This window comes from Barbus barbus (genome assembly GCF_936440315.1).
Source record: "Barbus barbus genome assembly, chromosome: 3".
In the NCBI taxonomy this organism is placed as follows: domain Eukaryota; kingdom Metazoa; phylum Chordata; class Actinopteri; order Cypriniformes; family Cyprinidae; genus Barbus; species Barbus barbus.
The window spans coordinates 1,238,131-1,259,036 of NC_136731.1; the positions used below are offsets into that span (position 1 = coordinate 1,238,131).

Genomic DNA, 20,906 nt, shown 5'->3' on the forward strand with positions numbered 1-20,906 from the left:
CATGTGTTAGATTAGTTTATGTCTTAGGTTTATATAAATAAAATCTGATTTATATTGAAAAGAGAAGTATCTTGTGTTTTCTGCTCACAAGTTAATGTCTTAATCTGCCGAAGTTATGTTACTGTGGTATTTAATAGTGTTTTCACTATATTTGGGATTTTAATATCCAGTACAGAGTTTGTTATACGGCTCGTTCAGTGAATCGCCGTAACACTGATTCTGTTCAAATCCCTATAAAATCATAAATGATTCCCTTTGAGCTAAATTAAACTATTGTTTTAAATTACATATTAATATCACTTGTATTACGTTACATTTACAACATTTCAAATCAATATTTCAATATTTAAGTGTTACCCAAGATAATGTTCATGACTTTTTATGCAATGCATTACATTACATGCAAGTTCATCCCAGTATGTCAGGTTGTGTGTTTGTTAAAACCTGTGTTACGAGGACCCTGTTTCATGAGGACCACCATAAGAACATCTTCTTGAGTCTCAGTGTGTTGTTAGTTTGACAAAGGTCTGGTTTATTAGCATCCTTGTTATTCCCGGGACATTGGTAACTAGACAAATGTGGACAGCACTCTTAGTTTAAAGGTCCCATGACATGCTGTTTTTTGGATGCTTTTATATAGGCCTAAGTGGTCCCTAGTACTGTATCTGAAGTCTCGTTCAGAATCTCAGCCACTACGAGCCAGTCCCACAATGAGCTTTCCTTAGGATGAGCCATTTCTGTGTCTGTAGCTTTAAATGCTAATGAGGAGGAGAGAGGCGGGGCAAGGTGGAGGGTGGGTGTGTGTCCTGCAGCTCGCGGCCATGGTACCATGCGCTAATGTTTACAGTGGATATATCGCAAACATACATGTAAGACACAGACCCTTTAGATCCTTTTTTCTCTCTAATAGTATTATCTATTGGGAGTGAAGAGAGGGCTCTTAAATGACCTCCTTGTATGGTATTAATATAATTTGTCACCTGAAAATATTTGAAGAAATGTTTAACAGGAAGAGAAAACTTTGTTCTCAATTGTTCAAATGTCATTAGTATGTCTTCTTCATATAAATCTCCAAACATGTGTATTTCCTTTTTATACCAAAATTGTGTTATCCCATCTCTTAATGCCTCAGGAAGACATGGGTTACAGTGAAATGGACAGTTGTCATATAATGATAGAAGCCAATTATATTTTCTCCTAATCTCAAACCCCAGTTTGCAAGTGTGTCTAATGAATGGGTTATTAACTGCCTTCGTAACACAAGTCAGGGGGATGAATAGGGCCTTATCTAGAGGTATGATATCTTTCCATTTGTACCCATGCAGGTGGAAAGGTACTATTCCTCTGCCAAAACCATACCGCTTTCATTTGTGCTGCCCAAAAATAAAACATCAAATCTGGAAGTTGTAATCCACCTTTTATATTTATAGTATATTGCTTGTGTGTTTCAAACACACTCATAATTCATTTGTAACGTACTCGTAATACAAAAAAGTACACTTTAATATCTCTAATCAAGCATGAAAATAGACATTTACTTAAAGTGTACTTGAAGTTGTTCCAATTTAGCATCACAAAGTACACTAAATACACTTAAAGTTATACTTTAGTATAATTTTATTACAACTAAAACACACTTAGTACAAAAATAGTGTATCCAAAATAGCACACTTGTCTGTGGCATTGATGTTACCCAGGTGAAAAACAAGTACACTTCCATAATGCACTTAAAGTGCTCTATTTTTGCGCACTAATTTTGTACTTAATATACTAAAAATGATCCTTTAGTACTTCTTAAGATAAACTTAAGATCATCTAAGTGTGCTCAACTGTGCTATTTTGAGACACCATGAATATGAACTAAAATGCACTTTTAACATACTATCTTTGTATTTCAAAAATGTATTTAGCTACCACTTGTAGTACACTTGAGTGTACTAGTGTATGAAAGATGGGTTCAAGTGTACTACAAGTGGTAGCTAAATACATTTTTGAAATACAAAGATAGTATGTTAAAAGTGCATTTTAGTTCATATTCATGGTGTCTCAAAATAGCACAGTTGAGTACACTTAGATGATCTTAAGTTTATCTTAAGAAGTACTAAAGGATCATTTTTAGTGTATTAAGTACAAAATTAGTACGCTTCTGATGAGAATGTACTTAACTACTTCCACTATTACTCTTTTGTCATTGCTATTTAAAAAAAAAAATATTTGCATTTATTTTTATTATTTGTTGTTTTGTTTCACCCTGAATGTATCTTTAAAAAACCATATATATATATATATATATATATATATATATATAAGTGTTGAATCATTTACAGAATCTCACTTATTAGATGTAATTCAAACTCTTTCATTTCTAGTTATTTTATAGCACAACATCCATATGTCTTTCACCAAGAATTTGACTCTGAACATCGTTGATATGTTTTATTATTTGCATGTAATTATGTTTGCAACTTTCTGATTTTAGCATGAGAACGGGACTTTTATTTTGGAGGGGGGATATGACGTCATAAGGCTGTGCCACACTCCTGCTCTGTTGTGATTTGGCTGAAGAAAGAACTTTTATTTTTTGAGGAAAGTGGATTCGCACGAGTTTGGATGAATTTTCTTTCTGTTAATTATTCTCATCTTGTCCAAAGACATCCACACTATTATAAAGATGGCGTTTATTAAAGAGGAGAGTGCAGACATCAGGATTGCAGAAGTATTCAGCATCAAACATGAAGATACTGAGGAACAAACAGGTCCCTTTCTTTCTCAAAGCTCAACTCATTTGATTCATACTCACAGCTCTACAGAAATCAATGATATTTCTGAACAATGTCATATGATTTTCCTAATTATGCGTTTATTTGACCTGGAGTGTAGGCTAAAGAGATAGTTCACCCAAAAATGAGAATTACCCCATAATTTACTCCCCCTCAAGCAGGACCGATATGCTGCCCTAGGCAAGATTTTACCTGCTGCCCCATGCCTCACATTAACATTAGTGAATATTAACTAACTTGAACAATACATTTGTAACAGTATTTATTGTTTTTGTTAGTGTTAGTTATTTCCAGTGAAACTATAAAAATATAGGTGCTGCTTGAATCACTTTATAAATGAAACACAATTAAACACCAATAATAATTACATCTGGTATTCCTGAAACACTTCTCTAGCATACTGTTTAATCTTCATAATAAATCTGAAAAGTGTTTGATTTCCAGCAGATGGCAGCAATGTTCTTCTAAACTCTTCTCATGTTATCATCACCATCAGGGGTTTTCCTGGCTCAGAATGAGGTGGAGGTGGTCCCATCCTGATCATGTGCACCCTTTAACAACACTTTTTACCCACAATGTATTTTAGGTGCTAGAACAGTAGTAGCCTTCAAGTCCAACAAACTTTGATTTTGATGGGTTCAGTGTATATATATGATATGACGCTAGTTTTACTCAAATGAAGCTGTCAGATGCTCATGAAGTGACTCTTCCGGTCCATTTCAGGCTGGATTGTGCAGAAAACAAGGGTTCTGTGAATCTGAAATGCACACACAGGAAAAACTGCTACATATAACAGCTTTCGACTTGGGGACCTTGATATAAATGTAGCGGAGTAAAAAGTACGATATTTGTCTTTCAAATGTAGTGAAGTTAAAGTCACAAGTTTCCAGAAAAAAATATTACTCAAGTACAGATACTCAGAAAGTGTACTTAAGTACAGTACTCAAGTAAATTGACTTTGTTACTGTCCACCTCTGATCATCATTCATTACATCACATTACCTCTGTCTTTGTACCATTTTGCTTCTTCTCTTATTTTTTCGGGCTCTTAGAGTACTGAAGTAGTATTGGTAATAATAAAATAAAAATAAAAAACTTGACTTGTTTTGGTGCCCCTAGGGATCGGCGGCGCCCCTAGCATTTGCCTACTCCTCCTATGCCACGGGCTGGCCCTGCCCTCAAGCTATCATTGGTGTATATGATTTTCTTCTTTAAAGTAAATCGTGGGGTAATTTTCATTTTTTGTGAACTAACCTTTTAACCTGTATTTGTCTCTATTCACCTTAGACCTGAAGGTGCTGAAAGAGGAGAGTCGAGAACTGAATGAAAATGAAGAGAAGTACCTGGTTGAGAAAAATCCTGATTTCACAACGGAAGAAAAATATTTTAGCTGCTCGCAGACCAAAAAGACTTGCACAGGAACAAGAGCTCAGAAGACCGGAGCTAGAGGTTTCTTCTGTCCACGCTGTGGAAAGAGATTTACTCAAAATGAAACCCTTGTAAGACACATGAGAATTCACACTGAAGAGAAACCTTTCACCTGCAAACACTGTGGAAAGACTTTTATTCATAAAGGAAACCTTAATAAGCACATCAGAATTCACACTGGAGAGAAGCCGTATGCATGCACTCAGTGTGGAAAGAGTTTCACACAAAAAGAACATCTTAAAGTCCACATGATAATTCACACTGGAGAGAAGCCTTTTACATGCCAACAGTGTGGAAAGAGCTTCACTGAGAAAAAAAACTTAAATCTCCACATGAGCGTTCACTCTGGAGAGAAGCCTTTCACTTGCCAACAGTGTGGGAAGAGCTTCACAAAAAAAGAACATCTTGAAGTCCACATGAGAGTTCACACTGGAGAGAAGCCTTTTACGTGCATTCAATGTGGAAAGAGCTTCACTGAGAAAAGAAACTTAAATCTCCACATAAGAATTCACTCTGGAGAGAAGCCTTTCACCTGCCAACAGTGTGGGAAGAGCTTCACGCAAAAAGAACATCTTAAAGTCCACATGAGAGTTCACACCGGAGAGAAACCTTATGCATGCACTCAATGTGGAAAGAGCTTCACTGAGAAAAGAAACTTAAATCTCCACATAAACGTTCACTCTGGAGAGAAGCCTTTCACCTGCCAACAGTGTGGGAAGAGCTTCACAACAGCAAAGAACCTCAGGGGTCACATGAGAGTTCACACCGGAGACCACATGTGATCAGTGTGGAAACAACGGGTGCTTCTCAATATCCCTCCTCGCTCCTCCGTCCTATGACCCGGAAACCGATCGAGCTCAGCCATATTGAAGGACATCTCAATTCTCTAATTGCAGAACGAGGAGCGAGGAGCCTTCCAGAGGAGCTATGAGCGAGCATACACCGTGTACCGTCTCCTCCCCCTTCTCATCTGTTTGTATTTTACCTTTGCAATTTAAATAAACCATATATGTCATATATTTCAAAAAGGCATCTTGCTTTATTAATATTTATTTTGAATATCTTTAAAAAACAAACTTTACCGGCATAAAGGCAGATCCATTTTGCTCAGCTGATGACGCTAAAGGGAGCGAGGATGTATCATTTCACTTGATTCAATTCTTCCATCCTCGTGTCTTTTCCGTGCATCCTGAATAATATGTGAGGAAAGGACGCAAGGAAAGGAAAAGAGGATGCACAAAAGCTTCAAGAAAAAAATTAAATCCCTTAACTGTCACTTGAGTTCACCCAAGAAGTGTGGAAATAGTGTCAGCCTAAGCCAGGGGTCAGCAACATTTAAGTGCCATTTTTAAGTTTCCTAGTTAATCCCTGTGCCACAACCCATATACCATATATTGTAAATATTTGTTCAGATTGCACCTCTGGTCTTTTTCTTTTTTTTTGTTTACTATTGGATAGCTATGCACATGAACTGAGTCTCCACATGCATCACAGCTATTCTGATGTGTGTGGAATGTGAACAGGGCATTTATAGCCTAGTGCAGGAGTCAACAAACACAATCGTGGCGGGCCACTGAGTTTAGCTCCAAAACCAGTTAAACACACCTGAACAGCTACAGATCTGGCCACTGAGATTGCATGCGTGCAGTAAACGGATCACGCGTGACCACGACATATTGCGCAGCGTTGCAGGGGATGCTCTAACACAGGAAAGACATGATTAGCAGGGGGCAATCACGTGACGTACTGAACCGAAGCGGCAGAGAACATTAATCACGTGAGCTGTAGTCTATTGAAGTTTATTGCGGGTACTACTTGAAGGCTAATAAAATATTCATGATTCTGTTATCAATAGTATTATCACGCTTATATGACAGTTTGATCATGGAAAAATCTTTTAAAACGTAGGCTTTTACTCTACAGCCTTATTTTTTGTCATGCTTCTCTACGTTGTGGATCATCTAAAATCACAATCTAACAGTGTTTTTACCACACTCCCCTTGTCTTGTGCACAATTTACTACAAAAACAAAGTAAAGAGACCATAAAAGCAATTCAGTTTAATTTAAAAGTGTAAATATCCCGTGTTGCTGGCGAAGGCTGTTTACACTAAGAGAACAAAGAAATTAACAAAAGAATGTTGTTTTTTTCAATTGCGAGAGAGTGGCGTAGTGAGTGAGTACAGGTTTTTATTAATGCTTAGGCCGTCTACACTGATGCGAGTGGCATGAGTTTGAATCAAACAAACAAATATCATTTATTTTTGCTACATGATGTGATCTAAACAGGGGTGTAGGACAGGTGGTAATAGTGGAACAGAGTCAGTGCACAGGGCCCAGAATTCCTAGCGACGCCCCTGGACCAAAAATCATTTACAAAATTAAAGAAAGACAGGGTCTGTGATTTTTTTGTAAGTGCAAATGAAGTGATGAAGCAGAGGAAAACAGTTTGCATTTTACAGGGAGTTTCTTTTTTCACAGTCTCAGTAATGAGTCCGCTAAATGACAGCGCGCATTCCGGAAGCGGGGCATATTCTGGGAGAATGAGTGAACAGAGTCTGACTGTACAGCGGATCTGCCGACTTGAGGGTGGATTCTGTTGCTATCAGGGACTTCTGTGATAATCTGTGATAATTGCCACTATTTGCATTAAGTAGTACAAAGAGCACGGGGACCTGGCATCCCTAATGAGGACACCAAAAACAAGACAAGAACATGACAAAAGACAAGACTAGTACAAACCTGAGAACACAAGACAGACAGGGATCAACACACAGAGACAAGGAAGGGTGGGTGGGAGGAAGGGAAGCCAAGCCAGTCCCAGTAAATAAGCCCAGGACGACTTTAAAAGGGTCCAGGGAGGGACGGGAGGGTTGAGCCAGGGAGGCTCCAGCAGTTCTGGAGTCCTGGTTGAGGGCCAGGGTGGAGCTGGAGGGAGGGACGGACCAGTTGGGCTTCAGCAGTTCAGGAGACCTGGCTGAGGGCCAGGGTGGAGCTGGAGGGAGGGACGGACCAGACGGGCTCTTGCACCTCTGGAACTCCGGCAGGAGGCCAGAGCGGGATCTAAGCTCTCAATATCAAATGCAGAAATGTTAATTCATGCGTTTATGACCTCAAGGTTAGACTATTGTAATGCTTTATTGAGTGGTTGTTCTGCATGTTTAATAAACAAACTCCAGCTGGTTCAAAATGCAGCAGCTAGAGTTCTTACTAGAACCAGGAAGTATGACCACATTAGCCCGGTTCTGTCAACACTGCATTGGCTCCTTATCAAATATCGTATAGATTTTAAAATCTTGTTAACTACTTATAAAGCCCTGAATGGCTTAGCTCCTCAATACTTGGGAATTTAAAATATCTTTATGAAATAAAGGTTTTTCTCTAATACACATTGGCCACAATTAACGGCACCCTTTTATTCAATACTTTTTGAAACCTCCATTTACCAGTTTAACAGCTCAAAATTTTCTCCTATAATGCCTGATGAGGTTAGAGAACACCTGACAAGAGATCAGAGACCATTCCGAATCAGAATCGAAAAGAGCTTTTATTGCCAAGTATGCTTGCGCATAAAAGGAATTTGTTTTAGTGTCATAAGCTTCCAGTTCACAGAGACAACAAAGACACACAGACAATAAAAATAAGATGGATAAAAATATACATATGTAAATATAAATAAACAAAAAAATTGAAAGAAAACAATAATTTGAAACAAATGATTGTATATAAAGTTGTGCAATAGATGATAGAATGGGATAGAATAGAAGATGCAGGGATGTACTAGGATGGAGGTGGTAGCAAATAAATATAAGATTTTTACACATTGTTATTGCATAATGGGGGGGGGGGCATTTAACTGTTTATAAATTGGATTGCCTGCGGGAAGAAACTGTTCTTGTGCCTGGCTGTCCTGGTAATTGTGGCTCTGTAGCGCCGGACAGATGGCAAAAGTTCAGAAAGGGGATGACTTGGATGTGAGGGTGGGCAGGGGGGCGCCGATAATCCGTTCAGCAGTCCGAACCGTTCTCTGTAGTCTTCTGATCCCTGATTGTGTAGCTAAACCAAAACTAGACAGTTATTGATGTGCACAGGACAGACTCAATGACGGCTGAGTAGAACCTCCTGTGGCATGTTAAACTTCCTCAGCTGGCGAAGGAAGTACAACCTTTGTTGGGCTTTTTTTACAAGTTGATGTGAGTGTCCCAATTCAGGTCCTGAGAGATGATGGATCCCAGGAACTTGAATGACTCCACTGCAGTCACAGTGCTGTCTATGATGATGAGTGGGGGGAGTGCAGGGGGGTTTCTCCTGAAGTTCATGATCGTCTACACTGTTTTGAGCGTGTTAAGCTCCAGGTTGTTAAGACTGCACCAGACAGCCAGCTCCTTAACCTCCTGAGGCCCGCTCTTTACCCTCAGAGGTGCAGTCGTTGGTATACAGGGAGAAGAGCAGTGGGGACAGAACACAGCCCTGAGGGGCACCAGTGTTGGTGGAGCGGCTGTTTGACATGAATTTTCCCAGTCTCAATAGTTGCTGCCTATCTGTCAGTAAGCTGGTGATCCACTGACATATAGAGCTACGGACAGAGAGCTGGGTTAGTTTAGTCTGGAGGAGTGTAGGGATGATGGTGTTGAAGGCGGAAGTAAAGTCCACAAACAGGATCCTCACATAAGTCCCTGGTCTGTCCATGTCCATGCACAGACCTGTTTGCTTGGTAAGCAAACTGCAGGGGGTCCAGTAAGGGTCCAGTGATGTCCTTCAGATCAGCCAGAACCAGTTTTTCAAATGACTTCATGAAGACAGACGTTAGAGCCACAGGTCTGTAGTCATTAAGTTCTGTTATCTTGGGTTTCTTTGGAACAATGATGATGGTGGAGCGTTTGAAGCAGGAAGGGACTACGCACAGCTTCAGTGATCTGTTGGAGATCTGTGTGAAGATGGGGACCAGCTGATCAGCACAGGTTTTCAAGCAGGCTGGTGAGAGGGGGGTTGCAGGAGGTGTTAACGGTTGTGTAGAGAGATGGTCAAGATGGGTGTGGGGGTTTTCAAATCTACAATAAAACTCATTCAGATCTTCAGCAAGTTGTTGATTCACCTCAGTGCTGGGGAATGGTATCCTGTACTTGGTTATGGCTTTCAGGCCTTTCCACACTGAAGCACTGAGTCTTCACTTGGAACTGAGCTGATATTCCATCTTTTTAGCGTCCTTTTAGCCACTCTAATCTCCTTATTCAGTGTGTTCCTGGCCTGATTGTACAAGACTCTGTCCCCATTTCTGTAGGCGTCCTCTGGACTGACGAAGGTGTCTGAGTTTTGCTGTAAACCATGGCTTATCATTGTTGAATGTCACATAAGTCCTGGTGGGAATGCATATATCCTTGCAGAAACTGATATATGAAGTTACAGTCTGCTGACAGATACCGTTGTGGAACATTTCTTGTCTTCAGAGCAGATTGCTTCACTCCATTCCCTGACTTTTTCAAATTCATATAATCTGTTTAGTACATAAAAATAAAGAATGATCACAGAGTTATGCCTATTTTTTTCCTGCATACCAATCCCTTCAATGCATACAGACCTTCACAGGAAGATGTTTCTGAATTGTTGTCACTTTCATCACAGTCCCAAATCAATGTATTTTAGTTTGTTTTTGGATGAGCCAGGAGTTTTTTCTTGAAACCCATTTGAACAACATGTGGTGATGTAGGGGAGGTTTGATATATATTTTTAAGCTTAGGCCTTCTGACCCCAAGATTCAACTAATCTCTGCAATTCTCCAGCTGTGATCGTTGAAGAGTCTTTGGCCACTCAAACTCTCCTCCTCACAGTGCATTAGGACGACATAGACACGTCCTCTTCCAGGCAGATTTGTAACATCTTTAGTTGATTGGATTACCCTGATGGTGGAAATAGGGATTTTCTGTTTTAGCTATTTTCTTACAGCCACTTTCTATTTTGTGAAGCTCAACAATCTTGTTCTGCACATCAGGGCCCTTATTTATCAAGCTTCTCAAAGTGCCATTTTAGTCTTAAGTGCTGAGAATGAATGAATTTTACTCCTACTTTCAAACTTAAGTGTAAAACCAAGTTATCAAATTTCTTAAAGCTAAGAATCACTCTCACTCTCCCAGTTATTTAAGACAGCTCGAGTGGTCTCTCAAGTGGTTAGGAGTTGCCAGCAGGGGCTTTTGATGGCGCTGAGGAGACAGAAACCTGTGCAAATCTTTCAGGAGAGAAAGATTGTTCTTGAAATGTCTGGTGACGAGCAGTTAATCAAATGGTTACATTTCCTCAGTTAGGCTGAAAAAACAAAACAAACCCATCAGAGAGATAGCAAAAACATTAGGCGTGGCCAAAACAACTGTTTGGAACATTCTTAAAAAGAAGGAACGCACCGGTGAGCTCAGCAACACCAAAAGGCCCTGGAAGACCACGGAAAACATCTGTGGTGGATGACCGAAGAATTCTTTCCCTGGTGAAGAAAACACCCTTCACAACAGTTGGCCAGATCAAGAACACTCTCCAGGAGGTAGGTGTATGTGTGTCAAAGTCAACAATCAAGAGAAGACTTCACCAGAGTGAATACAGAGGGTTCACCACAAGATGTAAACCATTGGTGAGCCTCAAAAACAGGAAGGCCCAAGTGGGAGGCACATATGCAAACTGTTGTAATTCCTACACCGTTCACCTGATTTGGATGTAAATACCCTCAAATTAAAGCTGATAGTCTGCAGTTAAAGCACATCTTGTTCGTTTCATTTGAAATCCATTGTGGTGGTGTATAGAGCCAAAAATGTTAGAATTGTGTCAATGTCCCAATATTTATGGACCTGACTGTACGTCCTCTTTTCCTCGAACAGGTCCTCTTTTTGGACCTAAGAAAATGTGTTCGGCTGGGATTTCTAAATCGCCCAAAATGTCCGGGATTCAACTTTTGCTTTTGATAGTTGCCATGCATTGTGTGCATTTTAGGATTAAAGCCCTTTTCTTAATCCCGCTCCCAATTCCTGACCATTATCTCCTGCTCCTGCAAACATAATTTTCACGCATCAGGGAAGCATCAATATGCGGAATATTTAAACCACTATGGATGCAGGGTTGCCAAATCCGCATTTTTTTCCACAGAATTGGGCTGATTTTAAACTGTTGCCGTGGGTTGATTTTCTCCAGTGGGTTAAAGGTTTGAAATATTGCATAAATTACATATGACTGAAATGCCTGTATTGAAACATTTTTCATTCTACCTATGATAAAACAGTGGTAGATGTTAACCCTTTAGGCGCCAGGTTTTTTTTTTGAAAAAATGCTGGATTTTGACATCTAGATTTCAAAAGCTTGTGGCTTGAAAGAGCTTAAAGATAGAGATCTACACTCACCTAAAGGATTATTAGGAACACCTGTTCAATTTCTCATTAATGCAATTATCTAACCAACCAATCACATGGCAGTTGCTTCAATGCATTTAGGGGTGTGGTCCTGGTCAAGACAATCTCCTGAACTCCAAACTGAATGTCAGAATGGGAAAGAAAGGTGATTTAAGCAATTTTGAGCGTGGCATGGTTGTTGGTGCCAGACGGGGCCGGTCTGAGTATTTCACAATCTGCTCAGTTACTGGGATTTTCACGCACAACCATTTCTAGGGTTTACAAAGAATGGTGTGAAAAGGGAAAAACATCCAGTATGCGGCAGTCCTGTGGGCGAAAATGCCTTGTTGATGCTAGAGGTCAGAGGAGAATGGGCCGACTGATTCAAGCTGATAGAAGAGCAACTTTGACTGAAATAACCACTCGTTACAACCGAGGTATGCAGCAAAGCATTTGTGAAGCCACAACACGCACAACCTTGAGGCGGATGGGCTACAACAGCAGAAGACCCCACCGGGTACCACTCATCTCCACTACAAATAGGAAAAAGAGGCTACAATTTGCACGAGCTCACCAAAATTGGACGGTTGAAGACTGGAAAAATGTTGCCTGGTCTGATGAGTCTCGATTTCTGTTGAGACATTCAGATGGTAGAGTCAGAATTTGGCGTAAACAGAATGAGAACATGGATCCATCATGCCTTGTTACCACTGTGCAGGCTGGTGGTGGTGGTGGTGTAATGGTGTGGGGGATGTTTTCTTGGCACACTTTAGGCCCCTTAGTGCCAATTGGGCATCGTTTAAATGCCACGGCCTACCTGAGCATTGTTTCTGACCATGTCCATCCCTTTATGACCACCATGTACCCATCCTCTGATGGCTACTTCCAGCAGGATAATGCACCATGTCACAAAGCTCGAGTCATTTCAAATTGGTTTCTTGAACATGACAATGAGTTCACTGTACTAAAATGGCCCCCACAGTCACCAGATCTCAACCCAATAGAGCATCTTTGGGATGTGGTGGAACGGGAGCTTCGTGCCCTGGATGTGCATCCCACAAATCTCCATCAACTGCAAGATGCTATCCTATCAATATGGGCCAACATTTCTAAAGAATGCTTTCAGCACCTTGTTGAATCAATGCCACGTAGAATTAAGGCAGTTCTGAAGGCGAAAGGGGGTCAAACACAGTATTAGTATGGTGTTCCTAATAATCCTTTAGGTGAGTGTATTATTTATATTGATCAGTGAACTCGCCTTTATGACATCATGGGAGAGTCTCGGGATGTAGGTAAGGTTTGTCCAAGAAATTGATTTTGATGCTTGGCTTTTAAAAAAAAGTCTCTAAAGAGATGAGGGTTAGTCACTAAATCCAGTGACAAAATCACTAAATTGGCAACACTGGGACATTGACTACAACATAAGTTATTAACATTTCATTGGTCCTCTTGTTTTTGCATGTGCTCATAATTTCTTTGTATGACAGTATGGCCAAAATGTTATGACCGCACAATTTGACATGTTTCATTGCACTATTATTATCCCAAATAAAACAACTGACTCTAAGCGACTATGTAGTATGCTTTCAAAATCTTGCACTTTTTTTATTTTTATTAAGGGTGAAGATGTCAAATTTCCTAGGCCGGACCTAACTTTTGGCCGTTACTATATGGCAGTTTATTGCCTAACTGACCACCAAACCATATTGCAAAAACAAGCCATTTTTATGAGGATTGTGGGCTTTCCTGGAGTCGTTGGAGCCAATGATGGAACTCATGTTCAGATCATTGCTCCAACTGTAAACGAGGAGACATACCAATAGAAAACAAAGCATCAGTAATAATTTTGCAGAATGCAAAGCATGTAAAAAAAATACATTTAAATATTAAAATATTTCAGTGTCTTAATTAAATGATTTTATCGCTCACTATTGGCTGCTTCAGAGGTCAAGGTCAGCAATTTTGTGTTGAAATCATTGTAGTCCTTAGTTCACTACACTTGCGTCACCTCAGTCAACACCTAAAAATCAGTCTTAGACTTTACTGAAAGTTGCTTTTAGCTTCTTTATAAAAGTCTCCTACTCTTAGAAAAGTCCTACTTTTTACTAAGAATTTTTTGACACTTAAGTCAAACGGTGTACAGCAATACACAATAAAGCGTTATATAAATGCCTCATTCATTCATTAAGACTATTCTTAAGAGCATTTCTGAGAACATACGGGCCCAGATAAGTAAGATTTTAGTTGTGACAAAATATATTGTGCATTCAGTAGGACAAAGTAAATCTCCATGTTATATTTGAGGTGGTTTGTTACATGCATAATACATTTATTTTGATGAGAAATCAGGAAATATGCAACCACAGCTGAATCCATTAAGTTTTAAAATATCAAGCTTCTGATAATGTCTTGAGGGAAACACACCCACACAACAGAGGAAGAGGTTTGTGATGAGAAAAACCAAACTAGTTATGATACTCAGTGGATGTGGAGTAACACTCTGCGGTAAAAGTTAAAAACCGTTCTGCCTGAAGCCCTAAAGAACACACACACATATGCACACATAAACTTAAAAGTGCCACATCTAGTCTGTATAGGCCGCATTTACCCTGCAGGTATTGAAGCCTAATTCCTATTTGTTGGCTATTTCTGATGCTATTGATGACCAGCTTACATCTTATTTTAATAGTGACCCATATCTAACTCTGTACACTTATCCAAACAACGCAAAGTAGACATACTGATCAGAAAATCTCCACTGCATCAATTAAAAGAGTCATGTGATCGCAGTTGGTGTCCACCTGAGTTCACATCATTCACCACCATTGCTTTTTCAATTACACATGACTCGCGTTGATAGGAGAATATCTGTCCACATATTCACGTATATCTGATTATATTTCCACATATATTTCCTTCTTTCTTTACTGCAAGACGTTTGCTCGGTCTAGATGCGCTTAAATCTGCACTAACCAAGCGTTCCTGTCACGTATCGCACATGCGCACTTCATTAATCCGACAGAAAGCAGGTTATTGCATTTACATGCCGAGCGAAATTGGAGTAAGAGGCAAAAAACTACCTGTTGCGACCGGTTTTTGCTTACACCGTTTATGGCCTTACACCGATAAAAGAAAACAGATTATCGCGTTTACATGACCACATGCATTTTCGGTTGCATGCATGTAAACACGCTCATTGATGGAACTCATGTTCACATCATTGATCATCATCAGTAATAATTTGTGATAATTTTACACAATGCAAAGCATTTAAAAAAACTACATTTAAATATTAATATATCTGAGAGTCTTAATGAAATGATTTTATGGTAGTTACATTAAAAATTATTGGGGTTGTGCTGCTGTGACTTCACATGAGCAGGCTCACTATTGGCTGATTCAGAGGTCAAGGTCAGCTATTTTGTGTTGGCATCATTGTAGTCCTTAGTTCACAACACTTAAGTGTCACCTCAGTCAACACTTAAAAGGGTCATAAGAGGCTTTTTTAAAGATCATTATTTTGTGTATTTGGTGTAACAGAATATGTTGACATGCTTTAGTGTTCAAAAAACATTATTTTTCAAATACTGTACATTTATTGTAGGTCCTCTATGCCCCGCCTCTCTCAAACGCTTAATTTTCTACAAAGCCCCTCCTTCCGACAAGCACAGTCTGCTCTGATTGGCCGCAACACCACAAACATGAGTCGGAAATGTAACGCCCCTTTCCATAATTGCGAGCTTCAGCTTTCAAAATAAATGTAAAGATAGTTAATAATGTCCTTAGGGGAACAGAGTCGCGTGACAGACACAGTGATGAAGCTCGTATGTGTTTGCACACAAGCCACGATTAAGATAGCTGACGTGCTGTGATGTGACCCTGTCTCTCTCTCTCTCACACACACTCACGCGCGCACAGATGACCCGCAAAACTCCACATTTGAGCAGTCAATAGCAAATACTTAAACTAATAACAAAACATACCTGCTGTCGCTGATTCAGAAGGACTGCACGATTAACCAGAGTCTGACTAAACCAAAGCTGGAGCAGACTCAAGGACTGATGTGGTGCTTCACAAATATCACTGTCTGAAATGAAACGCCTTTGTTTATATTTTCTTATTTATTTATTTCATGTAATGGTTTTACATTTTAAAGTTGTGGTTCCATTAAGCATTCATTATGTTTAATGCATTTTTGTTTATTTGTTCTTTCTTTCAGCTCATTATCTGAGAGAATCACTCTCCATTGACCACCATTTCCGGAGTGAATTCAGACTATAAAAGAACCACCATCAGCTCACAGACACCATCATTTCAAGCCACAGTCTGATCCAGGTAAGATCATGCGTTGTGTCATATTGTCTCGTATATAGTTTAATGTAGCTTTGAGGGTTTTCTTTCAGGTCCTTGTCAGAGCCACTTCTCATTTTAGGGGTTGTGTTCAATAGAGGCGATCAGCTCATAAACATAATCATCTGTCTTGTATTTGTCGTTATGATTGTAGTTTAGGTCATGTTATCTCATGTATGAGTTCATATGGTGTTAACTATATTTGTATTTCTGGTATCGCTGATTGTTTGTATTTAATCAAACTAATGAATTAAAAGTCTGTGCAATTTCAGTTTTATTATCAGCACTGAATGGAATAACAACAGATTTCTGTTTCCTAAAGAAAACAGTTCACAAAGTAGCAAAAGAATTAGGAAAGTCAGAGCAATTGTGCTTTCTCTTAGTGTTTGCAGGTTTCTTATATGACCGAGGAAGTGAAAACACTGTGACAAATAAACTAGAAAGCAATTTTAGTGTACTCAGGTAGTATATTTTTCAGTTTTAACTGCAGTTTAACAGTCATTATATATGACATTGACTGAGTGAACCTTTGAGTGTTTAATTACATCACGTGCTCTCTTCGTTTCTGTGGATTCCTGCAAGAAAATTCAGTTTATTTTATTTCTCATCGATGTTATTGTGTTCTCTTTCATCATCTCATGTTGGAGATCCACTTATGAGAAGGGCATGACCTCTGCAGAAAGTATCCAATTGCACCAAGTCTGGCTTGACAGACCCTTCCTCAGTTGATATTCGCTTCTCGCAAACTCTCGTTATACAGCCTTACTGTTTTTTGCCTGACTTCACTAAACAGTGATCAGCCTCCGCAAGGTGTGATTTTCAGGCTATTACGGTTAGTTGCTGTTTGTTTCTTGGTTTGCAAGCCACCCACGCTCGCGACCTCTATTTTCTTAGGCTGCCCGCCTGCTTCTACGCTTTTCACACTCTTCAACAGACATGGGAGTTATATTTATAGAAAGCTTGAAGTGTCTACTTTTAAATGAAGTCTAATCAAAAACAAATATTCTGTGATAAAGTAATTCGTATGAAACCAACACGGTGTTCAGTCTTTCCCAATAACTCATTATCTCTAATGCAATCCCACCCCCTCGTGGCTCACGCTGTTCATATGTAAATAACCACGTGAGACACACACGTGGAGACGCCCAACATAAACAAAGAGTCAGGAGGTCGCCCATCGCGGCTACTGTTCGTTTCTGCAAGAGTAAAGGCTGGATTTCCCTCAAAAGAAGAACAATATTTTATCCAGAAGAGGAAATCGATCTGATGAGTCAGTAATGTTTCTTTTTTGAATTAGTTAACTGTTATTGTGACATAAACTTGAACACGTTTAGCTGGGTTTTTCCCAAACAACAACATGATGAATGCTATGCATCTAAGAATGTTTAGACCATGTTTTTTATTACTACTCTGTTCACAAATAGATTTAATAGAGTGTTAAACAATAATAATTCGTTTCTCAGATATAAAATATCATTTTTTATAGTACAAAGCATGAGTGAGTCTATGGCTACAGAATCATATCATAGGGTACTATAAAATCACACATGCTACGCTATATGACTACAAAATCATAGTTGGGTTTTTCACAAAATAATTCCAGACTACAATGTTTTGAAATTGAGTAAAACATTTTTAATATGATGGGCAGTTCATTGTATTTAATTTTTTTATGGCGCGATGATGTTTTCATGCTCTATATAAAACTTTAAAAGTAATATGAGAGTACATTGTAACATGATGAATGCTACGAGTCTATGTTTAGAACATGTTTATTATTAATAGCCTACTCTGTTCAAAAATTGATTTTAATAACGTGTTAAACAACAATAATTAGTTTCTCAGATATAAAATATATTTTTTTTATTATAGTACTAAGCATGCGTGAGTCTATGGCACAAATAACATTCAACACTCGGCTTCAGAGTGAATGTGAGAAAAAGCTATTTCATTCCGGCCCAGAATGTGAATTTTCTAGGTCTGGAGATGAATTCCACAAAAATGCGCGCACACTTATCGCAAGAGCGCATTCTCTCCTTTGTGAACTGCCTCTCACGGTTCAGGGAAGGTGCGAGAGTACAGTATCGCACATGTCTCAGATTACAGGGTCTCATGGCTGCGGCAATCCATATCCTGCCTCTGGGCCTTCTGAGAATGAGGGCGTTCATAAAGTGGGTTTTATCTCTTCATCTCAGCCCATTACGCGATCTTGCCGCTTGGTCACAGTGACGCGCTCATGCACAGCAACGCTGCATCACTGGAGGAATGCAGAGTTTTACGCTCATGGGACCCCCCTGGGAGCCATCATGTTGCGGAAAGTGGTAACGACAGACGCATCCTTGACAGGATGGGGAGCTACCTAGGAGGGCAGAACAGTGAACGGTGCGTGGCCAAGCACACTCTACAACACCACAGCCGTAGCACATATCAGCCACCAGGGGGGGGGGATGCGCTCCTCCAAGCTTCATGCTCTATCTCACAGGCTGTTAGTATGGAGCAGGCGGCACTTTCTGTCATTACAGGTGACCAATGTCCCGGGTGTCCTGAACAGGGCCGCAGATCTGCTGTCAAGGGGGAACCCACTTTACCGAAACTGGTGCCTCCACCCTCAGATAGTGAGTCTGCTGTGGAAGAGATTTGGCCAGGCAGCAGTCGATTCCTTCGCCTCATGCGAAAACGCCTACTGTCCTATGTTCTTCTCGTTACGGGATGAGGACGCCCTTCTCGGCATGGACGCACTGGCCCACCCATGGCCCAGTGCCCTGCTTTATGCATTTCCTCCTCTTTGTCTGATAATGCCTACATTGGTCAGGGTAAGAGAACAGAGCCTGACTCTGATTTTAATCGCACCCAGGTGGCCCAAGTCACCTTAGCTGGCAGAGATAATTTATTTTCTGTACTCTGAGCCATGGCCCCTCCCATCCCGCACGGATCTCCAGTCCCAGGCGAATGGGGAAATTCTCCACCCTCATCCAGACAGGGTGGCTCTTTGGGCTTGGCCCGTTAAAGGGCAAACTTGAGCAGATTGGGTCTCCCCCCGCATGTCGTTGCCACTATTCAGAATGCCAGAGCCTCTTCTACACGATCCCTATGTGAACGCAAGTGGCATGTGTTTGAGGAGTGGTGTCACTGGCGGCAGTTGATTTCATATAAGTGCTCAGTCTCTTATATTTAGGGGTTTTTGCAAGACCTTATTGATGGTGGGAAGTCTTTTTCCACTGTTAAGGTCCATGTAGCGGCTATCGCTGCATGTCACATCAGATTTGATGGCACTACGGTGGGGCAACATCCCTTTATTCGATCCCTTCCAGTCACTAGAAGAGCAGTCCCAGAATGGGACCTCTCCATGGTGCTGAAGGTGTTGTCTCAAAAATCTTTTGAGCCCCTGGGAGATATCTCCATTATGTTTTTGTCTTTCAAGACAACTCTGTTCCTGGCCCCGACTTCCGCCAAGCGTGTCAATGATTGGCATGCACTCTCCGTTCATCCCTCGTGCACTAAATTCTCTCTCAGTGGAGACAGGGTTTTTCTAAGGCCTAACCCGGCCTTTATACCTAAATGCTTTTCAGCATTCACCTGTGAGGTGATTGAGCTTTCTGCCTTTCATCCTCCCCCTTTCTCTTCTGAAGAGGATCGGAGGCTGAATGCTTTGTGTCCTGTTCGTGCCCTGAGCGTTTACATCGATAGGAAAAAGCGACCAGCTTTTTATTTCTTGGGCCCACCCGAACATGGGGAATTCCATTTCTAAGCAGTGCCTTTCTCACTGATCTCGTTGGCGTACGAGTCTAGGGGAGTGCAGCCACCAGGGCGTCTCAGAGCACATTCCACAAGAGGCATGACTGCCTCTTGTGCCCTGTTTTGAGGAGTTTCCTTGCATGACATTTCCACATACGTTTGTCAGATACTACCGGCTCGATGTTACCCAGACCCCGGTAGTTCTGTCTTAGGTGTGGGTTCTTCGTAACCTTGTGCATTTACACCTGTCACACCTTTTATCCAGCCTGGGTTATTCATGTCTTTTAAGCATTCCACCCCACCCCCCTCCCTCCCAAAAAAAGGGAATATCTATATTTCATATTCCTTCATGATGTGTATTGTCAGACTGTAGGTATGCATGTTACCACATGGCATTCCTTTATGGTCAATGTGGCTTGTGAACTTTGTGCGGGATTGCTGCTTTGTGACGTGTCGTGCACCACCTTTTCAGGTGACCGTCCTCTGGCTGTCAGGGCCTCACTGTGAGTGTATTGGGCAACCGGGGAGCTGTCCATATCTCCCATAGGTGGATCTCGAACACGAGATGATGAAAGAGAACAATAGGTTACTGTTAGTAACCCCAGTTCTCTGAAACATCGAGTGGAGAGATCCACCAAGTTTGCCTCGATTGCTGCATGAAAAGCGAATATGCTCACTGAGGAAGGGCAGCGCGTGCAGGTCCCTTTATGCGTTAGGTAAGGGGGTGGTTCCTTACTTGGCATTGGGCACGTGCTACTGTCTGTCAAGCCAGACTTGGTGCAATTGGATTCTCCTGCAGAGGTCAGGGGCGGATGCCTTTCCCATAGGTGGATCTCTCCACTCGATGTTTCAGAGAACCGGGGTTACGAACAGTAACCTATTGTTCTGTTCACCCCTTTCATCTTATTTCAGCATACATTATAAGTGTTGCTCAATAAACATCATTCACTGCAGCTTCCTCAGTCGACTTGATCCTTCCCTGACAGTAAGATCTCACTTTCAATTAGAAATGTAAGAGTTAAACTTGCCTACTAAATGGACTAAAAGTTTGTTCACATTTGTTTGTATCTCAACTATGTTTTCCATCAGACCAACAACATGGCAGTGGAAAATGTGACGCTGAAAGTACTCCTTTGACTTCCCTGTGGAAGAAGAAACACAAACCAACTGAACTGGCCAAGTTCTGTCATAAATGTAAGTTGTTAAGTATTTATTGCTTTATTGAACTATTTTATTAAAGCAATAGCAGCT

At 40.6% G+C, this 20,906-nt stretch overlaps 2 protein-coding genes across 3 annotated transcripts in view; both read left to right on the top strand.

The window, feature by feature from the left end:
• LOC306856321 (uncharacterized protein) overlaps window positions 1–20,906 on the top strand; it is a 1,000,538-nt gene that overhangs the window by 285,982 nt on the left and 693,650 nt on the right. The gene's annotated exons all lie outside the window — the stretch shown is intronic.
• On the top strand, window positions 2,508–5,232 carry LOC306849516 (uncharacterized protein). Of its 2 annotated transcripts, XM_079384606.1 has the most exons (3): window positions 2,508–2,756; window positions 3,900–3,972; window positions 4,068–5,232. In XM_079384606.1, the coding sequence occupies exons 1-3, from the start codon at window positions 2,733–2,735 to the stop codon at window positions 4,988–4,990; spliced, it is 1,020 nt and encodes a 339-aa protein (XP_079240732.1). In that variant the 5' UTR covers window positions 2,508–2,732; the 3' UTR covers window positions 4,991–5,232. The 2 variants fall into 2 exon arrangements, with proteins under 2 accessions (XP_079240732.1, XP_079240733.1); XM_079384607.1 differs by lacking the exon at window positions 3,900–3,972 and having other exon boundaries at window positions 2,509–2,756; window positions 4,068–5,231.